General features: G+C 47.3%; 1 protein-coding gene across 8 annotated transcripts in view; it reads right to left on the bottom strand.

Annotated features, from left to right (window-relative positions):
* The window catches only part of LOC123758602 (transmembrane protein 181), a 439,494-nt gene that overhangs the window by 270,676 nt on the left and 147,306 nt on the right, over positions 1-21,512 (bottom strand). For 7 of the 8 annotated variants that reach the window (XM_069334331.1, XM_069334330.1, XM_045743045.2 and 4 more), the window contains one exon: positions 9,270-9,350. The exons of the other annotated variant lie outside the window; for it this stretch is intronic. In XM_069334331.1, coding sequence (XP_069190432.1) covers positions 9,270-9,350 — 81 coding nt within the window. The remainder of the gene's footprint in view (positions 1-9,269; positions 9,351-21,512) is intronic. 8 annotated transcript variants of the gene reach the window in all.

Genomic DNA, 21,512 nt, shown 5'->3' with positions numbered 1-21,512 from the left:
ATAAACTAGCTAAACACAGATGCCAAAGAAATATAAGAAAATTCACTTTCGCAAACAGAGTGGTATACGGTTGGAACAAGTTAGGTGAGAAGGTTGTGGAGGCCAAGACCATCAGTAGTTTCAAAGCGTTATATGACAAAGAGTGCTGGGAAGACGGGACACCACGAGCGTAGCTCTCATCCTGTAACTACACTTATGTAATTACACACTGTCACACAGTGCAGTCGTATCCACCATACTGAAAGCATTGCACCTGTTTTCCTTAGCTCGCTATCACCAACCTACATAGCAGTGTGAAACAGTGGCATTTTCCTTCATTTTGCCTTCACTGTGCCACACACTCCAGTTCTATTATCAAGCAAGAACCTAGTTAGCAAGGGACTGGTATAATAGTTATGTGTACAATATGTGGCCCTTGTTCAGATATGGTGCAAGCAGTGACTTCACAACACTTCCTGAGAAGCCATGTTGGTCATTAGATCATGTTTAACACAATTTCTGTTTCAGTCACACAATACAAAGAATTTCAATCCAAATCAGTGGCGCTTGGAGGGAATATACTGCTTGAAGGCAAGATGTCCTTTGAAAAGCACAAGGGATTCGTCAATCACTAACTTCCGAGCTAGTACGTAGAAATCCCTGTACTTTCCAATAAGTTCAATCAGGACGTGCCTTATCTTCCAAAGTCTATCATCATCATTCTGGTCTTCATCATTTACAAAATGAAGACACCTGAGGATTATCGCAAATCGGTCTCAAGACACATACTGCAACCCCGCGATTATCCGGGATTCAAACATCCGGAAAACGCCCTTATACGGCCAAAATCATGATCGGACAAAGTTATCACAATATCTGGCCAAAATGGCCACAGGAACCGGATAAAAGCTGGTTTGGCCAGATGAAAATTCGGCCATACCGTATTAATCCCGTCTGTGGCTCTAGACGCATGGTGGAGGAGGGGGTGGGGTGGGAAGGGGTGGGGTTATGGTGGGAGGGAAGCGTCGGGAGGGACCACCTGGGTACAGGAATTACCATTAATTTTAGAACAATTAATCATAGCCAAAAACAAATGAAATAAGTACTAGTAATTATGTAATAACAAATAAATAAGTTACCTAAAAGCAATGTGCACAGGCTGAAGTTTCCTTAAAAAATATTGAGAGTTTTTTTCTCCTGGCGGCCTACGTAATGTGCTATAGCTGCCCCACCCCAAGTGGACCCGTCCAACACTGGTCAACCCATGTGCGTCCGTCCCTCGTGTTATACACAGTGCTGCGCCATTAGTAAAATATTTTTTTTAAATAACTTTTATTTTCATAGTAACTTTAAACATTTTTGGCCAAGACTATGTCTGGTAGCAGCATCAATCGTTCTGGAGATGTTAAGAGGAAGAAGGTTGTCCTAGACAAGTTATGTGTTGTTCAACCAGTGAGGCGTCACAGGCAGCCAAGTGCCTTCAACAAGTGAGGCGTCACAGGCAGCCAAGCGCCTTCAACAAGTGAAGCGTCACAGGCAGCCAAGCGCCTTCAACAAGTGACGCGTCACAGGCAGCCAAGCGCCTTCAACAAGTGAGGCGTCACAGGCAGCCAAGCGCCTTCAACAAGTGAGGCGTCACAGGCAGCCAAGCGCCTTCAACAAGTGAGGCGTCACAGGCAGCCAAGCGCCTTCAACAAGTGAGGCGTCACAGGCAGCCAAGCGCCTTCAACAAGTGAGGCGTCACAGGCAGCCAAGCGCCTTCAACAAGTGAAGCGTCACAGGCAGCCAAGCGCCTTCAACAAGTGAGGCGTCACAGGCAGCCAAGCGCCTTCAACAAGTGAGGTGTCACAGGCAGCCAAGCGCCTTCAACAAGTGAGGCTTCACGGGCAAGTGAGGCGCAAGCAAGTGCCTTTAACAAGTGAGGCGCAAGCAAGTGCCTTTAACAAGTGAGGCGTCACAGGCAAGCCAAGAACCTTCAACAAGTGAGGTGCATGCAAGCGTTTCAACAAGTGAGGCGCATGCAAGCGTTTCAACAAGTGAGGCGCATGCAAGCGCTTCAACAAGTGAGGCGCATGCAAGCGCTTCAACAAGTGAGGCGCATGCAAGCGCTTCAACAAGTGAGGTGCAAGCAAGCGCCTTCAACAAGTGAGGCGCAAGCAAGCGCCTTCAACAAGTGAGGCGCAAGCAAGCGCCTTCAACAAGTGAGGCATCACAGGCAAGCCAAATGCCTTCAACAAGTGAGGCTTCACAGGCAAGTGAGGCACAAGCAAGTGCCTTTAACAAGTGAGGCGTCACAGGCAAGCCAAGAACCTTTAACAAGTGAGGCGCATGCAAGCGCTTCAACAAGTAAGGCCTCACAGGCAATCCAAATGCCTTCAACCAGTGAGGATTCAGCAGCTGGCAGTCGAAATTAACTTTGCTTAATGAACTGTACAGTAATTTTAAGTGTTAATTTTAGTGTTGTGTTAGTATAGGTTACGTAAATTGTTAAGAATTCTTAACCTCAAGATGTGTGGCATCAATCAAGAAGACGAACACCAACAAGGTAAGTTGAGGTTTCTAGTAGAATATTTAATAATTATATGTGGCAAGGCAATTCAAATAATGTTGTTTGTAGTATAAAAATACTAGTTGGAAGTAGTTAGTTTTGGACTCGTAGGTGAAAAAGTGCCATTATCCGAAAAATGTGATAATCCGGCTGGGGGTCCTCACATATAGTCCGGATGATCGAGTGGAGACAGTATTTGCCGAACATTGGTGTTGGAACAGTATGGTCTTTGCTCCAATAATGGTCAAGTACGTGTTTGATACAATGTTTCATCAACATACACAGTGCCAAAAACACATACATTTCACCCACAGTCGTATCTTTCCATCGCTGCAAATGTGAAAAATCGGATAACTCTTCCTCGTCAATGAGATCAGCCGCATATTTATTCGTTTCCTGAACAATATATTCCACCAGCGGCTCATCAAAGTATGCGGTAAAATAGTCCATTTCACACATATCTGCACCTTTATCAGGGAAAAGGTCTGATAAAGGTCTGTAATCCCAACAACTGAATTATCAAACACAGGAATTTGTGGAACAAAATCTGTCCCATCACTCCACACAAAAACACCTGGTGTCTTTCAAGAGCCAATAGCGACACCACAGCGAGGAAACCGTGGACCAGGAGCTGAAGCAGGTCTAGGAACAGTAGGGGTGGGCAGGGACGATGACGGAAAATTACTTAATGCTGAGGGTCTTTGTTCATCAGCGTCTCCATGTGGTGCCATGTGATGCCACATGGCTGGACCAGATGCTGCTGACTCGACAAAATATCACTTGGCAACACCACACACTCCACTGCCACTAGCACCGAAACTATTTTCCGATTCTAAGTCACTAAAACCGGAAAATGATTCACCTTCCTCAGACTCGTCGACCAAAACATCAATGTCCTGCAAGGTAGCACATGAACTGTGGGGTCTGGCACAAAGTGGAGTTGAGTGAGGCGAGGAGGCATGGGCGAGATGCTAGGCCTAGCCCTGGTAGAGCCAGCATGTTCACACTTGTTGTCGGTCGTATCCACCTCTGAGGGCTGTGTGTCATCATGATCAAGGTCCGAGTCGTCAATATCAGATTTATCACCATCCGGGAACAAATTCTTATTAATTTCGTCCTCGGTCAGAGGTCGCGAGGAACACCTCGTTGAGCGAGGTCGGTCGTTGGAACTTGATGCGCTCGCAATGGTGTCCGCCGGATAACTGAGGCTTCTACACAATGGCGGCCTACGCGGGATTTTTTTCCCAGGTGGTGTTTGTTTATGGTTGGGTGCGGCTCACCGATGATTACCCCTATCCCACGCAGGGCGTTTAAATTATAGCGCTAGACATGAAAACAGCTATTAATGTATTGTGCGGTTTCGGTTTGTTACTGAAATCATCTATATATGTATTGTGCAGTTTAAGGGTTAAATGTGAATGGTGCAAAGAGCTAAACCCCGAGAACTCAGTAAAAGAGCTACTCGAAGTGACCAGCCCTAAAGAGCCACGGATCGCAGAGACCCCCCCCCCCCCCCCTTCCCTACCAGTTAAGACAATGAACCACCAGACAGCAGTCCGAATGGAGCCAAATCACAGAGCCCCGAGACAACCGATTCTTCCGCAGCACCTGCTATAAAGCCGCAAACCCCTGCACCGTGCTGTGAGCCCAACGTCCCTTGCCGGCCTGATGAGTAATTACCTAAGTGTAATTACCTAAGTGTAGTTACAGGATGAGAGCTACGCTCGTGGTGTCCCGTCTTCCCAGCACTCTTTGTCATATAATGCTTTGAAACTACTGACGGTCTTGGCCTCCACCACCTTCTCACTTAACTTGTTCCAACCGTCTACCACTCTATTTGCGAAGGTGAATTTGAGTGCTGGTCACCAAACCCCAGTTGAGAGATGAGGCATCTATAAATACATTAAGCAAGTGTAGGGGAAGGCGCCAAACCACCGAACCCCGAAAAACCTGATGAGGAAGCCGGAGATGCAGCAACCAACGCAAAGAACTCCGGGGGTCGAACCTAACGATGGCGAGAACGACGAAAGGGGTTGCCCGGAAGATACCAGAATAGCTTCCAAAGCCAAACCCTGCCCAGCGGGTAAACCAGCAAGGCAAAGTTCAGGCTTCCGCACAGTTTGAGCAACCGCCGAGTGACTTGGGCCCTCCTGAAAAACAGACGACGAGACTGCAGCCGGAGCAAAGCCACAGGAGGAAGAGAAATGGACGCAGTCCAAGAATCCCAGCCAAGTCCGAACCCCTAGATGGAACCAGATGGGACTTTTTCAATTCACCAGGAACCTGAACCCAGCAAGCTGGGAAAAAGCAACGTCCCTGGCTAGCAGACAAGCAGACCATTTCAGACTGGTTGGTGTGGAAGCCCACACCAACCAGCCGTAGAGGTAGGCCAGAAACAAAAACAGAAACCCCTAGCAGACGAAGATTCAAGGCAAATGAAAGGCAATGACAGTGGTAAGCCTGAAAGCGGTAAACGGCAAGCCTGACCAATACGCATCCTTGAGGTCAAGAGATATCATCCAAGTGCCCGGCTCAAGAAGAAGCTGGACCTGGGACAAGGAAGTCAACAGAAAGGAGAGGCAAAGAATCCAATGGGTTCCAATCCAAAGAATTGACGGGTGATAAGTCCAGAATGAATTGCAGATCTGCACAGTATCCGTTTCGGAACCAAAAAGAAGCGGGAAACCCACTTGAGGGACAAAGACGTTTCAACTACACCCAAGCGAACCCACTCCAAGATGACCTGACAGAAATGGGAAAGAAGCCTGCCCCGCCACCCCGAAACCCTGACCAGGGAAGGAGCAGCAGCCTCCCAACGCCACCAAAGGCCGGTAGAGACGACACGCCAGCCAGCATCCCCCAATCAGACCGTCAAGTAGGAGCCCTGCAAAAGGGCCGTCACAACCTTCGAGTAGCCGACTTCAAGCAGAGGGACCTTCGAGTAACCGACTTCGCGTACAGCGACCTCCGCGCCGACCAGACAAAGAAGGCTCTTAACACTTTCTGCTGATGAGGACTCCGCCCGGAGTCCTGTTTCGCCTTACCGCTTCCGTGATGTGGACATAAATTTATGTCCTCATAAAAAATATTTCTATAAAATTCAATTTTAATCCGATTTACTTTGGGTTTGTTTCAAACTGCGCACCATGAGGCTCTCTTTCTCACCACTAGGCTGCATGGTACAATAAGTTCATGAAAGGTGTGGACCACTTCGATCAAATGGTATTACCATTTTACCCGGAAAACTCACAAGTGGACCTAAAAGATAACGTTTTATTTCCTGCAAATGGCTTTGCATAATGCCTTTGTTTTGTACAAATACAACACAACTAATAAAAAAAAGCTAACATTGCTACAGTTCCACGAGGTGGCAAATTGGGCCCTATTGTGCTGGGACCCGGAAGATTGGCCTCAAACAGCAACAGTATCTCAACACTTGCGGCACGCTCCAGACATAAATGATGACACAGGTCCTGCCTATGCTGACGCTATGCAAACTCCTGGACCATCTGGTGTGAGGCGGCCCTTGTTCACTTCAACACCTCAAGCTGAACCAGCAACCGAATCAGAACCCGAGATGTCTGGCACACTGCCATTTGACGAGACGGTTTTGTCAGATGACTCTGACTCAAATGTTGAACCTCCAGCGATTCAGTTGATTCTGAAAATCGCATGAACTACAAACTGAAACGAGTATTTTGATACCAGAATGAACACTGTATCACATAAACTGCCATAAGTAGACTCGAACCTTCGTAGATTTTTTTTTAGGTGTAGCGTGTGTCTGCATGAGTGTCCCAAACGGGTTGCAGGTGGGTGACTTTAGCCGTTTATACTGGTAATGCTTCCCCCATATCATGTATTATATGCATATGTCTGTTTAGGGAATTTTATTCAGATCAATGTACAACCAAAAATAACTGTGTGCAACAAGTATAAACTTGACAAACATAACAAAAGTAAAAACATTTTGTGTGTGTTTGACGCTCACTGATATGTTCCAGCGTTGTTTTATATTTGGCGCTATTCTATCTTACGCTTTGTTGATCTTTTTTACCTACGGGCTCATAGAACATTCTATTGCGAACACATTGACACAAAAATGAATGACGTACATAGAATAATAATGTCAGGAGAGTGAAATAAGTATAAACTTTCAAAGCGCCGTATCGCACATGTGTCGTCCCGTCACCGATACCGGGTAACAATTTCACCACTTCCCACACTCTTGCGGGTGGGCCGCAATCATTATTCTACGTTTATATTCATATCACCATGTTGGGAATTTCATTGCGAGTCCATTGATACCAAAATTAACGCTGTAGGACAAGTGTGGAGTAACAATTACCTCCACACTTGTCCTACAGCGTTAATTTTGGTATCAATGGACTCGCAATGAAATTCCCAACATGGTGATATGAATATAAACGTAGAATAATGATTGTGGCCCACCCGCAAGAGTGTGGGAAGTGGTGAAATTGTTACCCGGTACTCCACACTTGTGGAGTAACAAGTAACAAAGTATGGAGTATGGAGTAACAAGTATGGAGTAACAATCCCAAGAGTAAAAACATTTTGTTGCTGTTGGGCGCTCACGGCGAGTCATCTTCGTAGTTATTTATTTGGTGCTGGTATCCCTATATGTTTCGTGAATTTTTTTACTGATGTTCTAGAGAATTTTATTGCGAACACGTTGGTACCAAAATGAAATACGTAGCTTGAGAACTAAGGTCAGGAGAGTAAAAAGAGTATACACATTTTTGTTTTCACGCTTACGCGGTAAAAACGCCGCGCGCACATACCGCTTTTTTTTTTTACCTTCCCAGGGCGCGCGAAAGTGTTAAGGATGCACCGGTTCCAAAGGTGGTGGGTGCACCGGCCTACCTCGACTTACCGAAACCTGAGCCCTGGTACAACCTCCCCAAGAAGAGTGAGCACACCACCCCCGGAGCACCAACAAATCATATATAGGACGGCAACTGGTAGAAGATGCCGACAAAAAATGAATAACAGAGTACATGAACTCCGGAAATAATAGGGGGGGGGTTACAGAACGGCGACGAGAACTATAAACCCAGGGCACATACAGAATCTAAAGAGAGTGAGGACGGCCTGCCAACAAGCGAGGTGAGAGGCAAAAAACATAGCAACCGCTTTCCGAACGATTGGCGCAAATAGCTTCAATAAAGCAGCCGAAACCAGAACTCCAGCCGAAGGCCCCCACTCAACACCTCCACATCCTTCGGAAGCCAATTCGAGGACAGCTTGAGAAGACCAAAGAAGCGCAAGACCGAAGCCAAATGATCCCGAGTTCAATGGTCATCCGCCACCAAGGCAGCTGAAAGAGAGGGTGCTTGAGCATGCAACTGTTCCAGACCCACAGCACGAGAAAGTGCAGGGGCGAAGAGGCACGCATTCTAGAACTCCAATGAGCCCCCAAGAATACCTGCAACACCGAAGAAACCTCTCACCACTAAAGCATGCAGGTCCGGCAAAACCCACACCAAGCCCCAAAGAAAAGAAGGGGACAGTCTGCCAGCCAAAAAAACTTTGGAACCTCGTAACGCACCTAATATGGGGAAGAAGACCCGAACTTAAAAGGAGCCAGATCCATTAACGAGGCATAAACCGTGTCTCACAGGAGGTACGCACCAAGGGCCTCCCAAACTTCCACAGAGGAAATCCAAGAGGAAGGAAACCTTCAGAAGGATGCTTCCGAGGAACCCAAAGGCACCTGGAAATGAACCCGGGGGGGGGGGGGGGGGGGGGGGGGTTTAGCCTCCGCGACCGGGAACCATGCGCTCAGTCAACCCAAATGTGTATCAACAAATATCGTTAGTCGACGACACTATCATAAGTTGAGTAGCATTTTTCGATCAAATTTACATCGTAACTCAAAATTATCCTAAGTCGGGTCAATCATAAGTCGAGGTGCCACTGTAGAGAGAGCTCATATGGCCATTGCTCTCTGTGCCTCTCTGAGGACCAGGTTCTGGCTTGTGGCCCCCGATAGGCACTCGAACTCCAAGAACTGATTGCACCAAACTAATGTGGCACAGGTCAGTTTGATAGAGTCAGGGAGCCAACGGGACTTCCCACAGAAATGCAACATTTAATATAATGAAAAGCCTTTTTTCTAGTAGGTTCTCATCAGAACCTACTAGAAAAAAAATACCATTAAGTGAATGGTTACTCTATTCCCAAACTTGCTCTCCTTCCCATAATGCTTGGGGTCATTGCTTAGGTGGTGCATGAAAGGCATTAACTAGTGGTTGAACCTAGATAATAAGTATGTACATAATTCAAATCCAGGTTGAAAATCTTGAGCAAGCAGTTGCTAGTTTTTTCATGCTCAACCTTTCTTTTGGTTTTTCCTTTGGAATTCTGGTGATCTTGTATCCAGAGACTTCCTTATGCCTCTATTGAAGGGACTAGATTCTGATGCTGGTCTGATAGGTGCTTGTGATTCATTAGAGCCTGGTGTGGTATCTCAGGTTTGGAAGGGTCCAGATGAGTAGCTCAGAAGACACAAACTCACCAGGGAGAAGTGGTTTTAGGTTCAAAGGAGAATTTTTATGTTTTGATGTGGAATGTGGTACTACTTAATAATAGAAATGATTTTATGGCAAACTATTTTAGAATGCTGACTTTCTGCCTGCCACCCATTTTTCCTTACCACAATACAACTGCTAGCAGCAAAACTGTATTCTTCAGAAATAACTGAAAGGCTGGGGTTACTTACGGCAACAGCAAATGTCAGAAGCAGAAAGATGAACCGGAACCAGATCTCCAACTTGGTGAATGCTGGGTTGTAAGTCTTAAACTGTGGATAATGAAAAAACATTAAAAGTTGACATGAGCCAACTAAGAAATGAACAAAGCTAAAAATAAAGTTGTTATTTTAGCTTTCATGGACATGTTCCAAAGACAGCCTGGACTGAAACCTGGCCAGATCTATTAAGTATTTAAGTAACATTTTAAAAATACAAAATAGCAAGTGAGTTTTTATAACATGCTGCTTGTCATGACATTTAATGCAGCATGTTTTTATAACATGCTGCATTAAATGCCAATTACTATGTATAGAAATAATAGACTTTCTGTTGAGCTGTCTCACCGCATAGGCCCGATGGGCAATTGCCCTACAAGCATAGGACATGTTCATTATGGAAGCAGAATGTTTAAACATTTAGGTCTTGTTGCAAGCATACTCATATAATATAACCCTACAATCTGGTGTGGGACTAAATACTAAATATTTAAGATATATATTTCCAGGTGAATAACCATTTCAGCAGAAATGAAACGCAATGTTTTGAGTGGAGCACAAAAGAGGAAGACAGCTGCAGAGGTGAAAGGAAAAAATAGGAAAACTTTCAAAATTATCATCATGACTCAACACAGGTGCCGGTCGGCCGAGCGGACAGCACGCTGGACTTGTGATCCTGTGGTCCCGGGTTCGATCCCGGGCGCCGGCGAGAAACAATGGGCAGAGTTTCTTTCACCCTATGCCCCTGTTACCTAGCAGTAAAATAGGTACCTGGGTGATAGTCAGTTGTCACGGGCTGCTTCCTGGGGGTGGAGGCCTGGTCGAGGACCGGGCCGCGGGTACACTAAAGCCCCGAAATCATCTCAAGATAACCTCAAGATAACCTCAAGGTGCAATGACAGCCACTTTTACCATTCCTTCAGATATAGCATCCACATCAGCATCCATTCCTGCAATGTCAGCCACTAATACTGTTCCTTCAGATATAGCATCCACATCTATATACATTCCTGCTACCAATCATCCAGTCTCAGCAGATATACCATCATTGCCTGTTGCTGCTGCTGGTGACATTTTACAAGAGGAAATGCCCAAATCTGTAACAGTAAAACAGTTTGCAATCCAAGACACAGATCTGGGTCAATGGAACATTAACGATACTAACACAATAGTTTACTGGATTCGTAGTGAACCCTCATCATGTCAGAATCATGATAGCAACAATTCAAACTCATGCAGAGTGTATAAAATAGCTGGAGTAGAGAATACGAAGGAGAGGTATTTATCAAACAATGAGTTCAAACGTGAACTGTGGAATGGCAAGTATGTAAAACATGAATGGCTACTCTATTCACCATCCCAAGGTCGTTTGTACTGATTTGCATGTCGCCTATTGTCCAAGAAAGAATCTTCCTTTGCTACATTGGGCTCATTGTAGAACATGTATATGGAGAAGAAAATTAAAAGTGCATGACAACATATTTAATAAGGCATAAAGAAACTGGAAGTGAAGAATCTTAATACTTGAGCAACATCGCTCAGAGCAGGACTATTCACAATAAAATGTTGACACGAGTGGTTTCTGTAATTCGCTTTCTTGCCTCTAGAGGTTTGCCATTTCATGGAGAAAATCAGATACAGGGGTACCTCAGTTTATGAATTTAATCCGTTCCTGGAGACGGTTCGTAACCCGAAACTTCGTAAACCAAAGCGAATTTCCCCAATAAGAAATAATGGGAAATGAATTAATCCGTTCCCGACTCCCCAAAAAATTAACTTCAAAGTAAATTTTATACCTAATTCACCCAAATCTTCACTACAAAAGTATGTACAAGTTATTACTTACCTTTACTGATGACTCTTGTTGGCATATAGAAGATGGTAAGGAGGGGGGAGGTGTTGAGGTGTTACTGTTTGGAAGGGGAGTTCCCTTTCATTATAACATCAGGCAGTGAGGACTTCTCTGGGGTGCACACACTGGCACTTTTGCCTGCATACCACTAGGACCTGCTTCTGGCTCATAGGGCCAATAGGTCCTCTGCAGTTCCTCTGTACTTATGTCCTTATGTTCGTATGCACAAGGGGGACACAGGCGGAAGCTGAATACCCAAAGGAGCCACAGCCATGAAAATAACCTGATCAATGTCAGAGGAGATAGGATGCGGAAAGCACTAGGAAGCTACGTGGTGGAGGCAGACTCCACCCACAGGAGCAAACATAGATAAGACAGAGCCCAGGAGGCTCTGGAAACTGCACAACCGTCAACTGACAGGAGAGAGGTAGGGCCCAAAAGCCAGAGCTCAACCCCCACAAGCACAGCTAGGCAAGCACCCATACCAAAAGTCGAGAACCAGCACCTGGCCAACAGAGACGCCAGACATGACAATCTCACCTGCAGAGTAGCCACACGACCGTGCCAAAACGCAGGCGAGCCAAGCCAAGTAACATACCAGGATTACAATTTCGAGGTAAGCGTACATCAACTGCTTCCTTCACCAAATTCAATACTTGTTCACCACTAGTTACTCTTAGTGATTTTGGAAAGCGAACAAAAAGGGTCCTAAAATCAATGCTGGATTCCCGACCATCATGCTCTGCACGCAATTCCTCACTAATATTTATTTAAGTGTAGTTACAGGATGAGAGCTACGCTCGTGGTGTCCCGTCTTCCCAGCACTCTTAGTCATATAACGCTTTGAAACTACTGACGATCTTGGCCTCCACCACCTTCTCACCTAACTTGTTCCAACCGTCTACCACTCTGTTTAGGAAAGTGAATTTTCTTATATTTCTTCAGCATCTGTGTTTAGCTAGTTTAAATCTATGACCTCTTCTTCTTAACCCTTAAATGGCGCATAGCTATATACCATTTGACACCCACAGGCGCATACCAAAAAAAAAAAAAAAAAATTATTTTTTCTTCCTAACCTGTTAATTTGTGTTCACTGATCACGGGAAAAATAATAAAAAAATTGTAAGTGGCATATATTGCCCACTATAGGGCGGGGAATTCTGACAAAAATCAGGCGATGACTGAGCGTGCGTCCCAGGCGGTCTGTTGATCGCCAGCTGTCAGGCCGGAGTTTCCACAAAGAGATAATTACCTAATTATTCCAATGTCTCTGATTGATTTTTCGTAGTTTTTTTGCTGTAATATTATTCAATAGTGTGTAGTGTGATATATTTATATAATAAAATGAGTGAATCATCGCTGTACTCAAAAATATGGTGTGCATATTGTTGATTCAATTATGTTCATCAAACAGTGAACAAATCCTTTGTCAGTTATTACACTATATACACAGGTTATATATAAGTATCTACATGTTTTGTTCACCATGACGAACCACTAAGTTGGTATGTTGAGTGGCAGTGCCAGTGGCAGGCAGTGACTGCCTACCACTGGCTGCCACTCCTTCCCTCACCTCACTTCACCTCACCTGACTTGCCACCATTCTCCACCCACCATACTGTCTTTGCTTTTATATACAGACGTTACATATAAGTATTTACATGTTTTGTTCACCATAACTGTACATTTAAGCTTGTATGGTGAGTAAAGGCACAAAGACGTAGCTACTCACACAGTCAGCTGGTGGCGGCCGCTCTCAAGGCCAGACGCACTAATATTTCTCCTACAACAATACTGTTTGTGGTGTTATTACGCTATATACACACATTATATATAAATATCTACCCGTTTTATTCACCATACTTGTACAAGTAAACTGGTATGGTGCCCAAAGACCATCGTGGTCATCAGTAAACAACATGGTAAGTCCTGCAGACGACGCTCCTCCCTCACCAAAATGGCGGCTCCCAACCTCCTACTCTCGCTGTTATCTCACACTATACACACGTTATATATAAGTATCTACATTTGTGTTCACCATAGCGAACCACTAAGCTGGTATGGTGAGTGCAGTCAATAAAAGGTGGCCACACACACTCAAAAGACAACGCCACCTCCCTCCCACAGCATTACTCCTCCCTCCATGCTGCACAGCGCCAAATATCACCACAATCCTGCTATTATCAGAACCCTGGTCAGTTTTATCACAGTCAGGGGTCTTCTGTAATAATATCATTGCTACATAATAGCATGAACAAGTATATTATGGCATTTTTAGGCGATGCTGTGGTCACAAGCTGAACAGCAGTGCTGTGTGCATCAGGCTTGGTAGCTGACTCAATACTGAGGCCCCTAACACCCGGGAGTTTGGCCCACGATTTTTTTTTAAAATGGCGTCTGTTTATGAGAGCCCTGATGAAGGTGTGGTGAACCCCGTGTATCCGCGGGCCGTTTAAATCTTGCGTAGTACTCCAAAGCATCACATGATGCGATGCGCAATTTACTGCAAGTCGGTCAAAGCATCATATGATGCGATGCGAAGGGTTAAAGTTCCAGGTCTCAGGATATCTTCCCTATCGATTTTATCAGGAGCATCGCTAGTGATGCGCTCAAATGCCATGCATACTAGAGGCAGTAGGCATTGTATGCACAATGAACAAAATTCGGAAGTCTTAGGAGAAATACGTCCAGAGGCGCGTGCCCCGCAGAAGACGAGGAGCAGTACATAGGGGAAGGAGGAGGCACCACTCCGAGCCATCCCACAACCGGAAGCAGAGGAAGAACGAAGTGACGCCCCCATATATAAAATCCAGAACACCCCAGCATTCAGAGGGATACGATTGAAGGGAGAAACCGAGCAAGAAGCCATAGAAAACCGCGAGAAATGACGCGGACACAGGAGCATACCGCCCATAAACAAAACGCACACCCTGGTCCCAGCGCGCGAGGTACAAAATGCACCACCCGTCCACCGGGTGTCATGGCTCATACACCACGCGGACACACATATCGTACATACACATAACGAACAGACACATCGTATACACGCATCGTACAAACACCAGGAATGTGTACGTAACGAAGACGAGGAACGCTGAAACTGGAAGTAAAGACGATGTGAAAACAAAACAAGGCGAAACCGAAGCGAAAGAAGACACAGGACGGAAGGTAACCAATTAGGCCGACAAAAGACCAGAGGGAAACCACACCGGTAGTCAACAGACGTTTCAATAATATTGGAGGGTACAAAGAGACGCGCGAACCAATGAGAACCACGACAAGCAAGCACAAACGCACATGAGGTACATATGGACAAAAATAAACCTCTGATCAAGGGACATGCAAAGACCCCGATACGAAGGGAACAGTATAGCGATGTAAGCGCGAAAAGAGCAAGGAAAAAGGGGGCAAAACACACCCCCAGGAACGACGGGACCGACTAACCCGAACAGACACGGAACCGATATATACCCGAAACCAACAGGAACACAGAGGGGGAAGGAACAACCCCACTCCGAGGAACTGCCAGCCCCTCACCAAAGGTACTAAGACCCAAGAGGGGCAAACGGGGCCAAGGCCCTCCCCCAGGCAACCCCTCGCAAACCCCGGGAACCTCTACGGCAAGACCCGGGGCCGAACCACACCCCCAAAGCCCCAGCTTGATAAGGAAAAGTCGGGGCAGCCGTACAAACACTAAGGAAGGGAATCCACTGGTCAGACTCATACGGCACGGCTGGAGGAACCGACTCGAATGCCTCCGCTGCCACCCCGGAAGAGGAATTCCCCCGAAACCGCCCGAGTCTCAACACAACCAAACCCCGCTCCAACCCCCAAAACCCACCTATAGTTTGGAGCCGGAAGCAAGGGAGGAAGTGTGCTGAACAGAAGGGAAGGACGAGGAACGGAATGAGCCAGAGCCGAAGCGACCCCCACCCCCAAGTCCGGACCCTAACAACCAAAACGGGGCAGCCTCGGGGCATCTGGGGCCCTCAACAACCAAGAGTGTTGCAACAACCAACACCCAGCATGCAACGCCGCAGCCACCTGCACCCGATTATCATGACCAGTGGCCTGGGTGAATGAGAGCACGTACCAACACCACCTGTTGCACGACATCGGGTCATAAGAAACAATGACCCAAAAGGCAGCATGGCAGAGGCCCAACCGGTGAGTGTCACCCTGAGACAAGGGGAAGGAACAACCGTCAAACTTGCAGGATGCGAGGGGGGTGACTCCGGGGACACACCCATAGGACCACGGAGCCCCCGTGAGGTTTTCCGTGGCCCTTAGCCTGTGGTACACGCTAAGGGAAGCCCAGGCAGGGTACCACGAACTGGTGCCCAAATCTACCAAACAAACTTCTAAAAGCTAAACCCCCGGGATGTGTCCACTCATGGGGGCCAAGCAGGGAGTACCACCAACAGAAAACACCGAAATAAAAACACCTAGAACAGTAAAGGGGGACCATAAAGGCAGACCCCCACCAGGCAAAAACAAATATAAAAGAAAACCCCCACAAGAGGACAACATACCCTGGCGGAACAGAGCCGGCTACTGTCATTGGTGAAAACTAGCTGTACGGTACCCCCGCACCCCTACCAGTGATGAAAACTACCTCCTACCCAGAGACAAACAATGGCAACAAAACCCCAGCCGACTCCAAGGGCAGTCCAGTACCGAGCAGTAAACGACACAGCGGAGGTAGAACCGGTGGCCCCAAGGCCAGTATTTACAGGGCACCTAGGGAAGATAGCCCTAGGTGCATGCAGCCCGAGTACTGTGGAATCTCACTCTTGGCTCACACCCCACCGGTAGAGACAGTCCACACCACAAGGCACAGAACTGAAAAAAAAAGGAGCCAGAGGCACTCGACCAGCCAGTAATTCCATCAGCCAAGAACTGCCAGTTGGATTGCTGGTGTGGAGGATCTGGGGCTTTCCCTTACCCCTCCCGGGGAGAGGGGGGTTGCACAGACGGTGGTGTGGCGACGTGATGACGTCATGCTAGATTGATAATTTTGTTTGGGGAGTTCTGTCAACTCTTTCGGCTTTCGGTAGCAATATTTTCACTAGAATAGGGGGGTTTGTTTTGGGGCGCCTACCTTTCTGGGTGCCTATCCTGGTCGATGGCAGACATAGAATGCTCCCAACCACAGGAGGGTTTCTATCGGCCATTGCTCCTTATGCCTCTCTAAGGGGGCCAGGTTCTGGCTCGTGGTCCCCGGTAGGCAAGAACTCCTAGCACTTTGACTGATGCCAGAAAGGTATACATATCCATTCAACCTGGATAGCTCCTATACATATCCATTCAGCCTGGATAGTTCCGGGGAGCCAACGGGGCTCCCCCAGAAAATACTCCATTAACCCTCAAACCGCTAAGGGGCTTTCTGCCTTCAACACCCACAGATGCAACAAAAAAAATCCAAAAAATTCTTTCGTATTATAAAAGTGTTCATTTGTGTTCCCTGATCACGGAAAAAATAAAAAAAAAAATCGTTGGTAGCATATTTTGGGTGCAATAGGGAGGGGAAGTCTGGCAAAAAAAAAAGCGTTGAATGTAATATAATGCCATTTTCTGGGTGAGCCCCAGAGGCTCCCTGGAGCTTATCAGGGTAATGTATGTTATATTAGATCGGGACATTAGCTATGGAATTCGGACCTACCAGGGACCAGCACCAGAAACTGGCCCCTTCAGAGAGGTTTCAGGGAGCAATGGCCCTGAAAAATCCCCTTGTAGTTGGGGGTTTTCCTTATCTGCCATCGACCAGGGTTAGGCACCCAGAAAGGTAGGCATAACAAAACAAACCCCTCATGGTAAGAAACTAAAACAAAAACCGAACAGAGGGGTAGAAGCTCCCTACAATCCCAAGGAAACAAGCAAAAATCACACTTTACTGCTGAGCCAATTGTCCACGTAGCCCCCCGCCCCGAGAGGGAGAGGGGGGGGCCCAGACCTTACCGCGCTGTCTGCCTATCACCAGTTCGGAAGCTAACTAAGCTTCAACCAATGCGAAAAAAAAACACCGACCGATGAGAGGGAGGGTTGCCAGGGAGCCTCCGGGGCTCACCCAGAAAATGGCGCTTCATTACATTCAACACTGATTTTCTGTGGGGAGTCCCTACGGCTCCCTGGAGCTTCATACCCAGAGAAGGAAAAGAAAGGGCTGACCCGGGAGGCAGCCGCCACAAACTCCACAACGCGAAGTCAGGACAACAGGCAGCAACCTGCAACCCAAAGCAACACAAAAACACATAGGAGCAGACACACTCATAAATGAATGGGCGGCCAGGAACCTGTAGGACCCCCAAATCCTCACACCCGAAAGGAGCCCAAGACGCCAGCGAAAGTTGCAAACGTCCGAACGGCATGGGCGCAAGGACAGATCTCGGGCTAGTAGACTTAAGAAAACTGTGGAGACCTGGGAGACCCGAGCCCTGAACAGGGAATGTGGGGAACCGGATGAACCCAAAGCGTATCCCCAGCCACGGCGTGCAGGTAACGGCGAAGAGCCGCAACTGAACAACACATACGAGTATAGTTCTCATCCTGTAACTACACTTAGGTAATTATACATGTGGCACCCCCCCAGCCGAACCAACCATGCATCAATAACCCAAGGACCCCTCCGGAAAGCAGCTGTCTCGACCGTCACCAGAAGGACGGAGAAAGGCTGCAAGCGTACAAACCTACCACCAGTACCTAAAGAGCAGAAACCTTTGTGCCGGAGGAGAGCGGAGGCTCCCTGACCCGACCCAGAGGCCAATGTCAACAAAGTATGGCCTTTGAAAAACAATCTTGAACCGACGGGGCTACCACAAACTGCGGAGAGGAAGGATAAAAGGGCACCTGATCAAGGACCAGAATGTTTCAGGCGGCGCATGAGTAGGCCGGAGGTGAAACACAACAAGAGAAGCGTACGGAACGAGATGGATGTGATGTCCGCCCCGAACACAAGCCAGATCGGCTCCGCCAGCGCAGCACAATACGAGGCGACAGTAAGAAGCATCAATTAACAGTCCTGAAAACCCAAGAAAGTACAAGACAACCCGATGTGAAAGAGAAGACAACCTACGAAGAGTAAGAAAATGGCAAATAGAAATGCCAGGAACATCACACTGTCACCGAGACGAAGCTCGTAGGTGGGACACCATCAACTAAGCCACCTGATCACCATAAAGATGGCAATACACCCGCGTTAGCAGAGCAGACGCTTAGAGCTGAGGAGAAGGCCGAACCAGTCACGTACAGGACCGGTCCGACCTGCCGAAAGAGTCGGAGCCGCAAGAAACGCCCTGGATTCAGACACCTATCAAGCAGCGTCTGAAAACAAAGCTGGGCCGGCCACCAAGAGACCACGAGGACTACTCTCCTTTGGAAGGACTCCAAGCCAGAACCCGAAGCAACAGCTGGACTAGGAGAAGAGGAACAGTAACTCCACCTCGACCAGTCCTGCCAAAGGCATCCACCGTGAACGCCTCGCAGGTGGGGTAAGGGCGCCACATAGAATGGGAGACGCCAAGACCACACCAATGCGAAGATGTCATGTCCAGGAGCCCGTACGTCCGGCATAGCCAACGGACGAGTTGGTGATGACCGGCCAAACCGTGAACAGAGACAGGCCGTCCGTCAGGACGTAGGCCACCCCGGACATGAAACGCACAGCTAACCAAACCCCGAGGATCCAGCAGACAAGCCACTCGAAGGGACCAACCCCAAATGTCAAGGACCTACGAGAATCCCTGTGGTTCCGGCAATGAACCACAGAAAAACAGTTTGAATGGAGCCGGATGGGAGCCCCGAGTGACCCGAACCCTCCGAAGCGCAAACCAGACAGACACAAACTCCTGAACCGTGCTGTGAGCCCGACGGACGGACGGACCCCCCCCTCCCCGGCCAGCCTGGTGACCACTGGCCACAAAGCCCCAGCCAAGAGATGATCCGTCCGTGAACACATCGAGCGAAGGCTCGGGGAGGCACCAAGGCATGAAACCTAGAAAACCCCAAAAAGGAAGCCAGTGACGCAGCACCAACATAAGATCCCCGGAGGACTAACCCAATGTTTGTGAAAGAGGTGGAAGGGGAGTCCCCGAAGGAACCGAACAGATGCCGAAGCTAAACCCAACCCGACGGGCAGACCAGCACAGCGAAGTTCAGACTCCCGCATAACCGCTCAAGCAACCGCCGAGTGACCCGGGACCCCTCATAAACAGCCGAAGGAATGCTTCTGGAGGGAAAGACAAAGAAGCAGTCCAAGAGTCCTAAACAAGACCCAGCCAGGTCCGAACCCGGGATGGAACCAGATGGAGTGGCCTCCAGATCACCAGGAATCCGAACCTGGCGATCTGGAAAGAACCACACCCCTGGTGAGCAGACAAATGAACCGATTGCGAGCCCACACCAGCCAGTCGTCGAGGTAGGCCAGAAACCGAATCCCGAGCAAACGCAGACAGGTCACCAAGATCTGGTAAAGATGCATAAATACACCAAGTGCCAATTATAAACTAGGGAAGGCAACAAAAGCTGCAAGCCTGAAGCCCCACCACCAACTGTGCCAGTCCCGGAACCCTGGAGAGGAAGGTGCCAAAAAGTGACCCGGATGTCCAGGGACACCATCCAGGCACCCGGCCCCAATAGAAGCCGAACCGGAGACAACGGTCTTCCAAAGAGGACAAAGAATCCAGGGCGTAGACTGCACAAGTCCAGAAGAACTGCAAGGCCCATGTCTGCACTAGAACAGGCGAGAACCTCAGAAGGATGGGGCGGAACAACCACGTCCAAATGCACCCACACCAAAATGACATGACGAAGCGCAGGAGAAGACGCCCACCCCCGCCAGCCCCAAACCCCTCAAAGGGGACAAAGGGGAAGAAGCTGCCCGACGCCACCAGAGGCCGGAAGACAACCACAAGTGAGAGCCAACAGAGCAAGCTGAGCCCCATCAACAGCGAAGGGAACGGAACCCCTTCCGAAAGAAAATGTATATATATATATACTGTATAAACACACACATACATACATGAACATATATATACTGTACATATATACATACATACATACATACATACATACATACATACATACAAAGCAGCTGGCCCAGATGGCGTTTCACCATGGGTTCTGAGAGAATGTGCATCTGAGCTCAGCATTCCACTTCACCTGATCTTTCAGGCATCCCTGTGTACAGGAATCGTAGCAGACGGGTGGAAACAGGCTAACATAGTTCCAATCTACAAAAGTGGCAGCAGGGAAGACCCCCTCAATTATAGACCTGTATCATTGACAAGTGTAATAGTGAAAGTATTGGAAAAACTAATCAAAACTAAATGGGTAGAACACCTAGAGAGAAATGATATAATATCAGACAGACAGTATGGTTTTCGATCTGGAAGATCCTGTGTATCGAATTTACTCAGTTTCTATGATCGAGCCACAGAGATATTACAGGAAAGAGATGGTTGGGTTGACTGCATCTATCTGGACCTAAAAAAGGCTTTCGACAGAGTTCCACATAAGAGGTTGTTCTGGAAACTGGAAAATATTGGAGGGGTGACAGGTAAGCTTCTATCATGGATGAAAAATTTTCTGACTGATAGAAAAATGAGGGCAGTAATCAGAGGCAATGTATCAGAATGGAGAAATGTCACAAGTGGAGTACCACAGGGTTCAGTTCTTGCACCAGTGATGTTTATTGTGTACATAAATGATCTACCAGTTGGTATACAGAATTATATGAACATGTTTGCTGATGATGCTAAGATAATAGGAAGGATAAGAAATTTAGATGACTGTCATGCCCTTCAAGAAGACCTGGACAAAATAAGTATATGGAGCACCACTTGGCAAATGGAATTTAATGTTAATAAATGTCATGTTATGGAATGTGGAATAGGAGAACATAGACCCCACACAACCTATATATTATGTGAGAAATCTTTAAAGAATTCTGATAAAGAAAGAGATCTAGGAGTGGTTCTAGATAGAAAACTATCACCTGAGGACCACATAAAGAATATTGTGCAAGGAGCCTATGCTATGCTTTCTAACTTCAGAATTGCATTTAAATACATGGATGGCGATATACTAAAGAAATTGTTCATGACTTTTGTTAGGCCAAAGCTAGAATATGCAGCTGTTGTGTGGTGCCCATATCTTAAGAAGCACATCAACAAACTGGAAAAGGTGCAAAGACATGCTACTAAGTGGCTCCCAGAACTGAAGGGCAAGAGCTACGAGGAGAGGTTAGAAGCATTAAATATGCCAAAACTAGAAGACAGAAGAAAAAGAGGTGATATGATCACTACATACAAAATAGTTACAGGAATTGATAAAATCGACAGGGAAGACTTCCTGAGACCTGGAATTTC

This window comes from Procambarus clarkii, chromosome 31 (assembly GCF_040958095.1).
Source record: "Procambarus clarkii isolate CNS0578487 chromosome 31, FALCON_Pclarkii_2.0, whole genome shotgun sequence".
Taxonomy (NCBI): Eukaryota; Metazoa; Arthropoda; class Malacostraca; order Decapoda; family Cambaridae; genus Procambarus; species Procambarus clarkii.
The sequence above is the reverse complement of the archived record's forward strand: the minus strand, read 5'-3'. Positions and strand labels throughout refer to the sequence as shown.